Source organism: Parus major, chromosome 1A (assembly GCF_001522545.3).
Source record: "Parus major isolate Abel chromosome 1A, Parus_major1.1, whole genome shotgun sequence".
In the NCBI taxonomy this organism is placed as follows: domain Eukaryota; kingdom Metazoa; phylum Chordata; class Aves; order Passeriformes; family Paridae; genus Parus; species Parus major.
This window is the reverse complement of record NC_031773.1, coordinates 70395648-70410818: the sequence shown is the minus strand read 5'-3', so window position 1 is coordinate 70410818 and position 15171 is coordinate 70395648. Positions and strand designations below refer to the sequence as shown.

The 15171-nt window shown below is 40.8% G+C and overlaps 1 protein-coding gene across 1 annotated transcript; it reads right to left on the bottom strand.

Moving 5' to 3' along the window:
- Positions 1–4255: 4255 nt before the first annotated feature.
- MANSC4 (MANSC domain containing 4) lies at positions 4256–8411 on the bottom strand. Its single transcript, XM_015627051.2, has 3 exons — positions 7771–8411; positions 6250–6384; positions 4256–5314 (listed from the first exon to the last, which is right to left on the bottom strand). Exons 1-3 carry the CDS (start codon positions 8003–8005, stop codon positions 4641–4643), a joined length of 1044 nt encoding a protein of 347 aa, XP_015482537.1. The 5' UTR covers positions 8006–8411; the 3' UTR covers positions 4256–4640.
- Positions 8412–15171: the final 6760 nt, after the last annotated feature.

Genomic DNA, 15171 nt, shown 5'->3' with positions numbered 1-15171 from the left:
CTGGTTCAGTCCACTGCTCTTGATCACATTCTGATTCTCACACTTTTTGGGCCTTTAATCTAGAGCAACAATATCAAAACTAATGAAATTAGTTAGGCTTCCAGTTCCATTAGTTAGAAGTCTGAAAATTAAGAGCTCTAAATGCTTTTCAAATGCCATTCAGATTTTTCCCTATGTGTAAAATTAGGATAATGTTGCTTAAGTAGTCTGATTTGAAGAGGTGTTGAAGCACTCTGGACAGTTGAGGTTTTCAGTTGTTATTGTGAGGGCAAACAAATATCCCATGTAAAAGCACCAGTCTCTAAAATAATGGAGGAAATAATGTGGAAAATGAGATGGTAGTGGGAAGGTGAACCAGCAGTTGTTGAGAAGATCTCAGAGTACCTGAGACAGGAAGAATGAGAGTTGGTGAGATGGGTTTGTAACTAAATAGGAGTGGACTGAGCCTCTGACTGCTGTTACCTGCCGACTTCTCTCTTGAAGGTACCCAGGCTTTTCAAGGGAAGAAAAAAGTTTTTAGTATCCTGTGTAGCACAGAGAAAGAATTATATCTATGTTTATCATATATTAGGTAATTTGTAATTGAAAGAAATTGATTTAAAACACTGGAATCACAATTTTGCCTTCTCACAATTAAGGAAAAAAAACCCTACCAAACCTTGAAAGAACATAAAAAATTCTTGCTTTTATTGTACCTTCCTGGCTTAGTGAGATTTCAACTTGGAGTCATTCTCTAGAAGGGGCAGAGGCAGTTAAGGATTCTACATACCTATAAAAGAGCTGACCATGTGACCCTGCCAGCAGCTTGTTGAAAATAAGCAGTGTAAGAATAAGAACATTGAAAGCTGAGGGGAATTGATTCCTGCAGCATTCACTCTGCTAGAATTTCTCACTGTGTGCTCTGTGTGTACATACAGTCAAGGAGTGGATCTGTTCCCACTGCCAAAACACTGTGAGTTTAGGAAGGATTCTTCTTAGGTCAAGGTTGTTTTCATATGGTGAGAGACCGAGTTTAATGCAGCATTTTAATTCCTACGAGAATTTACCAGAACTGTAGCTAAGACTGAAAATGTTTGTCCTGTAATCCCAATTTTGCACCGACTGACTTGGTTCTTTAGTAGTCCTTCCTTTTGGATGTGCATTAATGTAAAGTTTTAGCAGAAGCCTAATATGGGGAAAGTTTCAGCTGTTATCAGGCTGCTTTTTTATCCAGGGACAATGAGTATAGTGTTTAAAATTCCCATTTGAAATGGGAACATCTGTAATTCTAAATCTTCTCTGAACAGCCATGAAACCGAAACGACTGAGGAAGTAAGTGCAGTTTGACTGGAGAGAATGGTATGGCTGGTGCCTGGAGCCATGCCTGGCTCTGTTCCAGAGACAGTTTGGTTCTAGTATGTGCACAGGAGAATTCTGTTTGCTTAATTAGCTTTGTCAGTGCCTGCTGACAAAGGGCTGCTTACTAGGAGCCACCTGGGGAGCCAGTGCTGTATACAAGGCTAGCAGGAGCAAGGCCCTGAAATGTCTTAAGAAACCCCAAACCCCGTAAGTTTGCTTTTCTCCACAGAGCTGTCCTTCTGTACTCAGGATATGTGAGCACCTGAGAAAATTCTCTGCAGCAGAGGACATCCCAGTTTTCCTTTGCTTTTCACAGAATGGACAAAAGCAGAACTCTAGAAACCACACCTGAAACAACATTTTGACCTTACCAATAATAAAGTAGAAAGAACAGCACAGCAAGGGTAATTTGATTTTTTTCATTAGCTCCACAGCTAATTGATGGAAAACCTAAAATGCACAGGCTTTACCAGCTCATTCTGAATTGTTCAAGCCTAACTTATGTACATACTATAAATGTTTCAGGTAATACAGGCAGGATTTAAGGTGACTGTCTCTTGAGCACAAAGTGTCTCTCCCAAAAACAGATGATACCTACTGGACAATGTTGGGATAAAACTCAAACTTACACTTGTGATTTTTACTGATGGTATCTATGTTGCAGTACAGAACTTGTGTAGTGCAGTGGGCAGGACAAAAGGCAGCTTGGATGCTATTTTGAGCTCTTGGATATTCCTCTCTGCTTTTCTGCTTCTCCCTCTAAACTGTTAGTATTTGATAGTGTGACTGCAGAATACATGGAACACTGGGATCTTTACCTCTGTAGGAGTCTTCCCAACCTCAGGGATGTAAAATACAGCACATATTTTTAAGAAGTGAACTACACATGTCTATTTTACTATACAATACTTTTGCATCTTCCATCTCTCTGGAATCCTGTGCTGAAGTTTAAAAACCAACAAGTTAGAGATTAAGAAAATTACAGGTTAAAGCAGCTCTGCAGCACAATAAATTCATCTTTAGCACTGGTTACTTATTCATTTGTCATGTACATTAAAATTTAAATTACTGAAGCGTGCATCCCTCTGTGCACACCTTTGGGAACTTTCCTTTCATCCCACATATAAACATTCCAAAGAGTGGACATTTTTTTCCCCCTGTTTTCAGGAATAAGGTTTCTACAAGCACAAGGAAGGGATAAAGGGACAGTTACATAAAAAGAGATGTGCTGTTTGGACAAATCATCTTGTTAACCATTTCTTGCTTTTCCTCATACATAAAATGTATTTATTTTCTTGTGACTCTCTTAGTCTGTAATAAAATAGCTCTGCTATTGTGTCTCATATAATCCTTTTTGTGCCAATTATTTTGCCCTCTCTCTGTCAACAAACCAAGAAATCTCTTCAGAACATAATCTTTAATCATTCCCTATTGTCTTGCTCATGGGACAGATAGAAATTTTCACTTTGTCTCCTATATCTTTTTCTGATGAGAACGGAGGTTCCAGTTGCATTATATGATTCTTCCCCAGAACATCATATTGAGAGTAAGACTCAACAGAGCATCAAGGTGCTCTGAAGTGTACTCTATGGTCACTAATCTGGAGATGAAAAAGACAGAGAACCAGGAATGACTTACTGCAGTGGCTTACTGCAGGCAAGGAGTTATTTTTCTGAAAGTGAAGGGAGGTGAAAACCCTCCTTTTTGAAAGCAAGTGGTTAACTACCTATGACTTGCTCTATTTAAAAAAATCTTACAGCTGTATCCACCCCATAAAATGAGGTTTTCTTCTTATTTTTTCCTTGACACAAGCTGTTCTGGATGGTCACTGATAGCACAGATGAGCTGGAAGCACTTCTGATTTTGCTGTCAGCAGATACTTTATGGGGAGCTCAGGGCACAGCTCAGCCTGAACTGGAAGAATGGAGACTTAAGGACTTGGGGACATGAAGTTAATGCAAGTCTCAGGTAAGGAAGGGATTACAATATGATAGAACCTGTCAGTTTTCAGCTGAACTCTGTAATATTTATTGGAGAACAGTAATATCTTAATGGTACAGAGGAGAAAGGTGATGGCCAACATTCACAATTTGTTTCCATGCTGATACTGTAAGAAATGAGTTCCCTAGACAGGCTTTTGTGGCTGCAAGTTCAGCAGCAGACCATAAATATATACGTTATGGATTTAAGCATCTTCCCCTATCCCTGATGCATGATTAAATCATGACTTAAATAAATAGTACATTCTTTGTAGCATTATAAATTAACAAGTGAGGGTCATTGTGTTACCATATTGCTGCCTCAAACTGCAAATCTTTGTGAAATAGGGAGAAGAAGACTTCTAGTGCTCTCCTGTCTTCAAAAATAAAAATTAAATTGGTATTCCAGTAAAAATCCCTAATATGAAACAACTAAATTGAACATGAACTGTGTATACCTCTGTGATTGAAGATAACAAAATATTCAGCAATGCTTGGCGCAAACCCTAGGGTAAGAAAATTGAAACATTATCCAGCTGAAACTATGGGGTAATGTTTAGGTCAAGAGAAGATAATTCTTCTAATCTAAATTAGATTAAGATACCTGCATGTGAATTCTGTATCCTAAAAACTACATGCAATTATGGAGCAATAATAGTTTTAGTATATTCCCAAATTTTCTGGAGAAATTATTTTTGGAATATAGTGCTGCAATGTCTTGAAGTTTGAATTGCCTTCTTGGCAGCACTTAAGACTATAAAGTGGACACAAGCAGAATTTTAACCACTGTATTCAGCTTGAAGAAAGGCATCAGAAGGTACAGACCTAATTCTTTACTAGGTACTTCTCTCAGTTTAGGCTTTGTTTTTCTTTGGGAGAAAACATAATCATTTTGACCATTTCAAACAAAAGGACTGTTTTGTAAGTCACTTGTGTACTCTTGCATTACATGGGATGTTTATTCATTTGGTAGCAAATACACAAACACAAAGATAACTATAGCAGGATTTCTCATCCAGTTAAATAATTCTCTGTCACACAGACATGCCAATGCTGTAGCTGCACTGAACCTGAGCAGAAGTGTTACAGTGTTTGTCAGGCATTAATCTGCAACAGATAATGAACCAAAATGCTTCAAACAGTGGGAGCTGCGAGTGGCTGCTTCCTACCTAAAGAGACAGGGAGTTGTGCTTCATCTGCTGAGAATTAAATCATAACCAAATATTCTCAACTGTTATCACCTGTTATTCTCTGTGAGAGAAGTAGGCTGGTGTATGGAGTGCATTTTTAAAATCTTGTTTGTTCCAGAGCGAGGATGGTGTTTCACAGATTGCCTCTGACAGGAGCATATTTTATGAGCTGTCTGGACATTCTTGTTCTTGTCCTTACAGGTTTATAGTGACCCCTCCTGTAGCTGCAGGTCTCGGCTGTGAGGGCAACAGTGCAACAGCACAGGCAGAGGAGAGAAGAACAAAGGACAACAGGAATCAGCCAGACCCCCAAAGCTCCAACTTCCCAGGCAGCTGCCTCGTTACCCAATGTGGAATTCCTCCCACTGTAGCCTTTGGTTTCGTTGAGGTGTTGCTTGCTGCTGTTCAGACGAGGAGGGGTGGGTGGATGGGATAACACCTTGTCAGGCTTGGGGCTCATAGCCGAGTGTGCAGTCTTGTCTGAGCTGGTGACCGACCTGCTGCTTGTTCTCCTAGCAAAAGCAACCTCTACCGGGGAAGTTTCTGCCCTGGAATAGGCAGTACCTTCAGTCCTCCACACTGTCAGACTCCAGGTGGGGGTGTGAGTGTTTCCTGGTAAGCCACGGCTTGTGGCAGCAGGTGGAGCTCGGAGCAGAGGAGAACCTGATGTGGTGGCATTGTGATGTTGGCATCTTCCCCACTCAGGGGTCTTTGTGCTCTGCTGCCTCTCAGATGTACTCGCTGAGGAGTGAGCATTTGGCTCTTGGTATTTCAGTTTCTCAAAAATGAGAAGATCTGGATCAATCCCTAGTAAATGAGGATAATGTTAGTTTATTGATTAAAGCTTGTCTGCACGCCCACAAAAAGGATCCATGGAGACAGAGGCAGGGCAGGGAGCCCAGATAATGCCCTTTTGGATTGGACATGTCACTACCTTGGGTTATGGGATATCTTTTGGGCTGCAAGGGATGTGCATTTTGGGGTTGCACATGACTTACTATGGGATGCTTAGGGAAGGAACCAAAGGTGAGGAAAGGGTGGTATCTAGGCCATCGAGGGTAGGGAAATCCAGGAAAGCTATGTGTGTGTGACAGTCTGGAGCAGCAACTGGAGGGAAGCTGCACCCTAGGGGCTCAAACATCCCAGCAACTGTTGAGACTGGGGTCCAGACTGAGCACCCTGAGGTCCAGACTGGGAAGACTGAGAACATCTCAGCCTGGCTGCTGGGGACTTTGCATTGTATATATGTGTGTGTATATATACACATATTTATATATTTTCACTAACACAAAAGCAGGATGAGGCTTTTGGTGCTCCCTGTGTTGGTGTGTTCAATTTATGTGTTTGGCTCTGTTACCTGTGTGCTCATGGTGCATGTGCCTAATGAAAATAAATGTTCAATCTTGTTACTGCTTGGGTCTGGGGACATGGAGCAGTGGCAGCCTCCTCTCAGTCTCTCAGAGGTGGGAGGGTATTTTGGCCAAGCACAGTACTGATGAGGTACTCAGAGCATGAATCTTGAGACCTGGGTGTATCTTCAAGCTCCTTTCTCATTGAGTGGAAAAAAGGGGGGAAGTATTTTCAGAAGTAGGTATATTAATGAAAAAGGAATTAATCTCCAATTTTTTAGGGTTGTGTGTTACTTCAGGAGGTCATTTAGCACAGCAGCTGACCTGGTATCAATTTTAAAACTTCCTAAAACTCATCTGTTTTCAGCCATTATAAATGAAATGCTTAATTACCTGTTGTGATGTTGTACAAAATGACATCAACTCCAGCCCTTAGAATGCAGCTTTCCAAAGCAGGGCAAGACATGTGCAGGCAGTTCCTGTTCTCATGAATGGCTCCATGGTAGAACACTGCTAGATTGCAAGAGACTGGAACCCATAAAGAACAAAGCTGAGCTTCTCAGCGCAATGACCATTGCATTTTGCATGTTATGATGTTATTTAACATGAGAAATTCATTATATTTGCCCAGATCCTGTGGGAAGAGAGACCAGATCCTGTGGTTCTCTCTTTATCATATGAACTAATTGAGAATACAAAAGAGATTTTTATTTTACATCTGGACTAGAACAGCCATATGAGTTCTACTTCCGTATGTCATTAAATAATAACTGATTTAAAGCCCTTTGACATGCCCCCTAATGTCTCAGTTTTAGTTAAGATAGTAATAAATTTTGTTTGACTATATATGATTATAAAAAGGAGATTTCAAGTTACCATTTATTAGCTCTTTAAGTATCCAGTCCCATATGGGGGATATGAGAAGAAGTTTATTGTTGAGGTAGGAACACCCTTGCTGAAATATATGTAATTTTTCTCACCTCGCATTATTTAAGACAGAATTTGACTCTTCCCAGGATTGCTGCTGGAAGTTACTTATGACACTGCCAGATTGTGAAGTTTTTTGAAGATATTTTTACTCTTAATTCAAAATATCATCAAAATTTATATTCATTTTTTTGGTAACTGGTATTTCACTTTCATCTGCCCAAAACATATCCAAACCCCTTTCCTGTCTGAAGAGTTTTGAAAATTTAGGCACCACAGACATGCAATTCTTGTGTCCTTCTAAAATACATTCCTGTAGAGTACCAGTGCAGTGTGATACAAAGAAAGTACAAGGCTTAGGACAAAAAATTATTTTGTTTCTTTTTACTCTGAGCCTGAGTTTACTAGGCTAGAGAAAAGGCATGGACAGCTGAATAACTGCTATTATTTATTGCTATAACTTTAGTGTTACCTGGTTTGCATGGTATAAATACGGAATGAGAGAGTGCTTTCTCCAAGGAACTGAATATTCTTGTATTTCAGAGAAGGACAAACTATGTGTCCCCTCCACTCTCCCTCTCACCACGTACTTCATGAAGAGAGTGCTGATAGAATCACTGTCACTGGTTGTTTTCTACAGTAGGTGGGGATGAATACTGAAGAGTTTCTCTTAATGTTGGTATTGCCTACAAGCTTTGTAACAGAGATCTAAAATTTCAAAGGAGAGTCTAAGATTTTAATGTGTTCCTAGTGTAGCCTTCTAAACAAATACAGTTTATCATTAATCACAGATAATTATTATTAATTACAGAATTTCCTTTCTACAGGACAACAGTTACAATGTGCCTGTGCTTTCCTGCCTCAAAAAAATTTATAGATCCTGCTTCCACCCCCTCTATTTCTTCTTCAAGTGAAGGACTGTTTATATAAACATTACCCAAAATGGGGGGTTTAATGTGTGCCATGATCTTGCCAACAAGTACTCACCGTTCCTCAGAAGGCAGCAGGTTCTGCTGCACTGCTGGGGGGAGATTTCTGCGTAACCCTTCAGCAGCTGGGCTCCCCTCCTCTGGGATTCCCGCAGGTCCACAAGGAGGCCTGGAAAGCGCCGGATCCAGCAATTCTTGTAGAAGGCAGTGGGCGAGCAGAAGCACTGGGACTCCCCAGCCAGACCCAGAAGCAGCAGCATTTGTGCCACTGCCACCAGCAGTGCCATGGCCATGTGTCAGGGCCTCAGGGAGCCCCCTGCTGCTCCAGGGGTGCATGGATGGTTGCACCAACACTGCAGAGACCATCCTTGGACGGCTGAGGATGCTGCCAGGTCTGCCAGGGGCTTGAGCCAGGGCAGGGTCTCCTCCAAACAGTGCCCATAGTGCTGTTTAGGCAGCTGCTGGAAGGAAGCAGACATTCAATGAGTTACAGAAGATTGTAAGAGAGATTATTATTATTATTATTATTTTTATTATTATTATTATTGCTGTTCTCTAACTTAATTATTTGGAGATGGGTTTTGAGACACAAAAGGGACAGGTTGTTTTTAGTCATTCAGAGAACTTGTTTCTGTAGTCCCCTCTTTGTCTACCTTGTCCTCAGACCAAACCACGCAGGCAACCAGGCTATTAGTCACCTTATTTGGTGACTAATAGCAAGCTCAGCACATTGTTCCACCTCACTTTGTTCAGGAGCACTGTTACACTCAGCACAGAGAAATAGTTCTGTCTAGGATCTGAACACTTTATCTGGTCACTGCAGAAATTTGCCTTCTTTGCTAACAAATGAACCTCCAGCCAGAGGTGGAGGTGTAGATCTGTTCCCCTTCCTGCACTATTTTGATTGCAAGAATAATACAATTTTATTTGCAAAGATCTAGAACCAGATGGACTCTATGACTAGAGGGCTGGAACCTCCATTCAAGCTGTGAGTGTGTCCTCCCCCTAATAAGTTTAAGAATATTGAGCATATTGAACATACAAGGTTTTCTGCTAGGAAAAGGCCTGTCAGAAAGAAAACACAGCTGACATACAGGAAGATGATTTTTGAAGCACCTGGTCTGAAACCTGAAACTCTCACGTTTTGTTTCTTAATAGGACCAAGTCTGATCCCCACTTCCCACATTACGCTTTTCACATAGAAAAGCCTTAAAATATTACAATACACAAGTTTATTTAAACCCAGTATAGTGAGATTGAGAGAGTCAGGTAGAAGTATGGTCTGCAATAAAAATTGGGTGTTCAATATATAAGAATATTTTACACTGTGTTTTTACCCTTTAAGATTAGAATCAAGGAATTTCCTCCTTTGCATGTGAGGTATAGATCAGTTAGATGGAGTGGGGAGAGTTTTAGTTCTTTAGTCTTTACAGATGATGTTTTTTAAGAACTAGGCCACCAGTTTGGAAATTAACTGACAGGTATAATACTTTGTTCCTTACACAGTTCACTGGAAAATAAAAAAGCCCAGAGCAGGTTAACCTGTGGTGATCCAACAGCAAAGCCAAGGCAGTATTTTATTAATTGGAACTATAATTAGGAGGATTCAAAAATAAATGTCTGTTGTGGGGGATATGAGAATTAAACTGTTAGAAAGAGGGTAAGTGGGTATCCTTCAAGCCTCTATCCTGAAAAGCAGCTCTTGGCACTTGGGTTGTTTTATTTAGTTTTGTTAGCTTAATATTTTCACCTCTGTAAAAACCAGCACTTAAAACCTTAAATACATTTTTAAATACCTGATACGTTGCACTCAGTGGACTGCACAGGGAAGCTTTTAAACATTTATCTACCATTGCCACAAGCACTATTTACTATTTACACTATTTTAAAAATACTTGTTTCAGCTTTCCAAATATCCCAAGGTATTGCTTGATTTGGAACACACTCAGAAGTTTGAAAGATATTCCTGTCCTATATTTAGTATGAATTTCAGTTCTGTTTTGTTCTGTAAGATTTGCACGCAAAAATGTTGATTTCTGATTGCTTTCCTCACTCCTACTCTTCCTGTATCTCCAAGAAGAGAAGCCTGGAAGACTCTGAATAACTTGAGGAAGCACTTAACAAGGAGATTAAAAGTATTCTTTCCTCTTCCTCTCTTCCTGACTAAATTTTAAGGGCAGAAATAGCTGCAGGGAAACTTTCTTTTTAATGAAAGATAAAGAGATTTAAACAAGAAGATAAATGGCTGCTTTAGGCAATTTCCTTTAAAAATAGAAAACTTCTATTAAATTTCACCATCTTCTGCCATCTTCCCTTAATTTCACTTCAATTTTTTCAAGGGGAAATGTAAATTAGTGCTGAAATTTTAATTCACAGACATTTTGCAAGAAGGAAATCCCTAGGTCTTACCTGCAAATCAGCAGCTGATTTTCCATGTGCTCTGCAAAGAGGGACCAAGAGGTTGTCACAGATAGCAAGGGAGTCTCTGGCCAGTACCAAACCAGCACTTCATGCTATTTAGGAAATCCTTTCATCTGACTCCTCACATTTCCTCCTGGAAAACAAAAAGGCAGGGAGGCCTGTTTCCTGTGAGAATATGAATGTTTTTGTGTGTCTTTCAGTAAAAGAGATATAAATAGACTGGCCACTCTGGAACAAAATGATCTTTTTCATGATCCTTCTTATAATCAGAAACAGTCCCTGAAGTTTCCCACCTGGGCTAGCAGTGAGAATGGCACAATCCAGGAGCTTCCCAGCACAAAGGATTCAGGCCTTAACTCTTTTTTTGCCAAACAGAAACAAAAGCAGACACTTTTTCCATATGAAGTAACAGGCTTGTCTTGATTTTTGGAACTATTTTTAGTTTTTATGGACTATATGGTTCTGTCACTCAGAATATGTAAAGACCAGAAAGGATCTATTTAGTTGTAGAATTGTGGAATGGTTTGGATTTGAAGGGACCTTAAAGCTCACCCATTTGCACCCTCTTGCCATGGGCAGGAGCACCTTCCACTATCCCAGGTTGCTCCAAGCCCTGTCCAACCTGGCCTTGGAGATTTTCACGGATGGGGCAGCCACAGCTTTTCTGGGAAACAAGTGCCACGGCCTCACCACCCTCACAGGGAAAAACTTCTTCCTAATATCCCATCTAACCCTGCCCTCTGTCAGTGTGAAGCCATTCCCCCTTGTCCTACATTACATCCCTTATCAATAGTATCTCTCTCTCCATCTTTTGTGTAGGCTGCCTTCAGGCACTGAAAGGCAACAATGGGTTACACTGAGTCCTTCTCTTCTCCATGTATTGTGTGACAGAGAAGTCCGAAGGTGACATGCTGAGAAGTGAGACCCAAGCAGTTTCCTAGGTGAGGTATGAACCTGCCCAAGTCCTGTAAATGTCAGTAATGAATTTAATGAAATGTGCAGCATAATCCCACATGACATCAGAATTAAGTTCTCTGCCTGTGTTGTGCTCCACATAAGTAAACTGAATTTCAGGCCTGTGTTAAAATAATCTTTAACTAATTTTTCTGAGATATGCACAAGTATTTTCCCTTTATTATAGTAGCGGTAAGGTCAAAGTTTTAAGTAAGCCAAGTATATTGATAATTTCAGAATATGTCACTGTAACTCTGTTAAGGTGTCTCGGTTTTAAGAGACAGGAGCCTCCCTCGGAATGAAAAAGGTAGACCCCCTCTGTCTGAATTACTATAATTCTGAAATCAAGGGGCTTTCAGGCAGAGATCTGGGGATAGGAATAACAGTTCTTTACTAGTATGTATAACAAGGCACACAAACAACAATAACTACAGCATTAACAGCAAAACAGAACCAGGGACCCCGGGACAGCTTTCTCGGCTGAGATGGGATGGAGGAGAGGCTTTGCTTCACAAACCCCCTCGGGCAGTCAGTCCCGGTGCTCCTGCAGGGCTCTGAGGAACAGTCGGCTGGAAACAGCAGGGATGAGCTGAGATCCTGGGCCGGTGGCTGAGGTGTATCAGCAGCTCCGCGGCGGTGCCTGGCACTACCACATGTCCCGGCAGGACAGGGGGTGCGAGGCCACCAACAAAGAGGGGAGAAGATGAAGCAGCAGCTCCGTCTGGGTGATGGTGAAATTCCCTTTTCCCCACAGCAACAGCTCTGTGCCCAAAGTGTCCTTCTCCAAAGCTGAAGAAGCCCGCAAAACTGTCCCCACCCTCCCCTTTTCCTGCCCCCTTCCCCCCCTGGACCCGGGCGAATTCTTTGTGTTTTCTCAAGCACCCACCAAGTACCAGCAGTCGAGTTTTCCCCGCAACGAATGGGTAAAAATTCCATAGGCAAGCCAGAACTAAAAGGACACCTAACCTCCAACAAAGGTATAAAAGTTATAAAAGACTAATATAACAAATCATGAAATAATGAAATGTAAATATGTGGAAGAAAAAATCAAACCAAGTCTTTGACGTTATTCAAATAATACTCTTTCTTTTTTTCTCCTTTAAATTTTCCTTGAAATAAAAACACTTGCAAAACATATAAAGTCCAACAAAACAGCATTTTTTGAGAGAAGTGTTTTGAAAAAAACCTGCTATTAAGTGGTCAGGTTTTGGTTTGGAGCAATGTATCACATTTTTAATGACTCTGACCTTTGAGGTTAGGGAAAATTGGATCCAAAGATTCTGGTTTCAGTCCCATCCCAGCAACATGGTAAAAATAGGTGAAATATTACAGTTTAACTTCCTGGGGCTTCAAGCAAACCATTTTTTAAACTCTTGTTTCCATGGGTTGCAAGGCCCTGAGATTCTCTAGGAGCTTGGCTTCCGACTAATTGTGGCCAAACCTCTGCACCAAGGCTGGGATCTGTGTGTTCAAGCAAAGAGCAAAACAAGTCTTAGCCAGATTAGATTTATACAAATATGTATCTAGTGGCATGGCAGATTAACTTGAGCCAAGTTTTATGACAAAAGACACAATGTTTAGCAAACACTAATGAACAGATGCTGATTTACAGCAGAACTTGAACTAGGCAAAGGGGATGGAGTTTCAATCTTGTGCTGAATTTTACAGAGCTGGATACTAGCAGAGGTCTTCTATGTGGATTACCATTCATTTTACCTAGTTATTATGTACTAAAATTCAGCTTGGCCTGTCTGCACCAGATTAAAAAATATCTGCTATTTTAAAAGCACCCAGCTGAGTCTCCTCCAGGCACAGCTGCACAAGAAATTCCTGGCTGTGAATGCACAATGCATTTGTGCAGAGCAAACATCCATAATGGAGGGTACAGCAGCAGGCAGAACACTCGCATTCAGATTTTGTCAGGGAACATTAATTTCACCTGAGGGAGTTTCAAGGAAATTCCTTACTGGGTCTGTGGTGTAAAAAATGGACCAGATTGAAGGCCATTGCAAGGATTTACACTCTTCCACCTCCACTCTGCTGCCTGGTACCTGGACTTCCTCATGATCCACAGAGAATGCCCACCATACACAGACTCTTGGGACAGCCTTTTTGCCACCCAGAGAGAGCTCAGAAGCACACACTTTAATATTAATCACTCAGATGTGATTAATGAGTATTTAATAATAAACAATCTGTTTTCAAAAACATGCCACTCCAAGTATCTCTTCAGTAGTGCTGCAACATATCTTTATTGCAATGAATAAATAAACAGCACGTTAAAAGCAGAAAAAATAAACAGAAAATATTAGGGAATAATGTCTGAGGAAGTGCTATTAGAAATAAGAGTGCTTTCTTTTTCTTTTTTTTTTAATAGCACTGGGTAAGAAGTGCTTTGTTTGGATGTGAATCTGAAAAGAGAAATTACCTTGGCAGGTCATCCTTCACAAATGCTAGCGTTCAGCTGAAGCAAAATGATGCTCTGATCAGTTCCTCTTAGAAATACCAAGATCCTTTAGAACACAAGACATTTTTAATGCTGAAATACTGCAGGATAATTCCTATGTTCCATAGATGCTTACTTTGTAGCCTGTGACAGGGAAAATACTGAACAATGGCAGCAGATGGCAAATCCTTTCCAAGACACCAATTCCTGTCCTGAGTAATTCCACTATTACTCAATGCACAGTTCCCTAGCAGTGCAGTAAATTCCCTAGTGTCTGAGAGGGCAGAATGTAGCACTTTATATTTTATATTAGTGGATACTTTAAATATCCCAGATTCTGTTCCAGTTCACACTTTAGGCTAATAAATCTGAAAGGAATTAAATTTCTCCACAAATTTTTTTCACTCGGTGTGGTCCTTTCCTCAGAGCATTCAGTCGGTGCTACTCTCTGGTTCTCAAGTATTACCCACTGTCTCTCTGGCTTTACTTTTCTTGTCTTTGTAGCAGTAACTCCTGAGTCTCTGTGATTCCTTGCTTTTGCTATGTTGGGAAAGTCAGAAATGTGTGCCCTGGCAGAGAAAGGCTCAGATTCTCTGTGTCATGGATGAATGGTCTGTTACAATGGAGTTGCTGTATGAAGAAAGCTTCTTCCATTTCCACATCTTTTTAAAAGAAGAGAATGATCTCTCTTCAGCCTTGGAAGTAATTCAGACATTAACTACAAGGAAATCGTTCAGGCACCAGACACAGGGAAAAATTATGTAGCACAAATGGCCAACACAACCCTGGAACAACAGAGCCTTTACTGACACTCTCTGGTGTCTGCACAGCCCCTTTGTTGGCACTTGGGAACCCTTTTTCTTGGTACTAATTTGTCTCTCAGGTACTGTAAAGAGAGGCCAGAAATGTCTAAAATAGCTTGAAGACTTTGCCCCAGGAGCCAAAGTCTAGAAGATAGGTATTGAAATGCTGAGCAGAGTTACCCTCGCCTTCCCCTCTGAGTGTTTTGTTCTTCATGGCATGTTCATTTATCATAAACTCATTTAACATCTACCATGCTTGTTTTCATATTTAATGCTTCAGCATATTCTTGAAGGATGATAGATAGTCCTTCATATTTGTTTCAAAGATCATGCAAACCTTTTATGGCTCTGAACTACACATTTTGGCTTTATAGCTCTAGAAATAGAGTTCCAACTCTGGAAAATGCATTTCTTATTCACTTAAGGTACAACCAAGATGATTGCTGGTGAAACAGCAAAGCCTTTTCTTTGATTCCAGTACAATAACACATATTACTGATCTCTTTGAATAAACCAGTATAGCACTAGAGTGGAAGACAGACAAAATTATCTCCACATAAGTGGAACAAAAAAGTAGCCCTTGTCTTGGTGCATTTGCAGTGTAAGTACTCTATAAGCACATCACACAGGCTGACTTATGGGTGTAGTAAAAATCAAGGGACCTGCCCTGTCAGCACACTGTAGCTTAGCGCAACTGCCCAGCCCTGAGCCTGGAAAAAGCCCAGAGAGATGACAATCAGCCCAGTGAAATCAACTGGGTAAGGAAATGGGCCTTTTGTAAAAGTGGCCACGCAGCACCACTGACTCCTTGAGCATGTGAGAGCTCCTGGGGAAA

Excerpts from the sequence above, each read along its gene's own strand:
- MANSC4 (XM_015627051.2), bottom strand. The coding sequence starts at position 8,005 with ATGGCCATGGCACTGCTGGTGGCAGTGGCACAAATGCTGCTGCTTCTG. Across the intron at positions 6,385-7,770 it reads CTGCTGCCTTCTGAGGAACG|TCTCTTGCAATCTAGCAGTG; the intron begins GTGAGTACTTGT and ends TATGGGTTCCAG. Across the intron at positions 5,315-6,249 it reads TTTGTACAACATCACAACAG|GGATTGATCCAGATCTTCTC; the intron begins GTAATTAAGCAT and ends CTCATTTACTAG.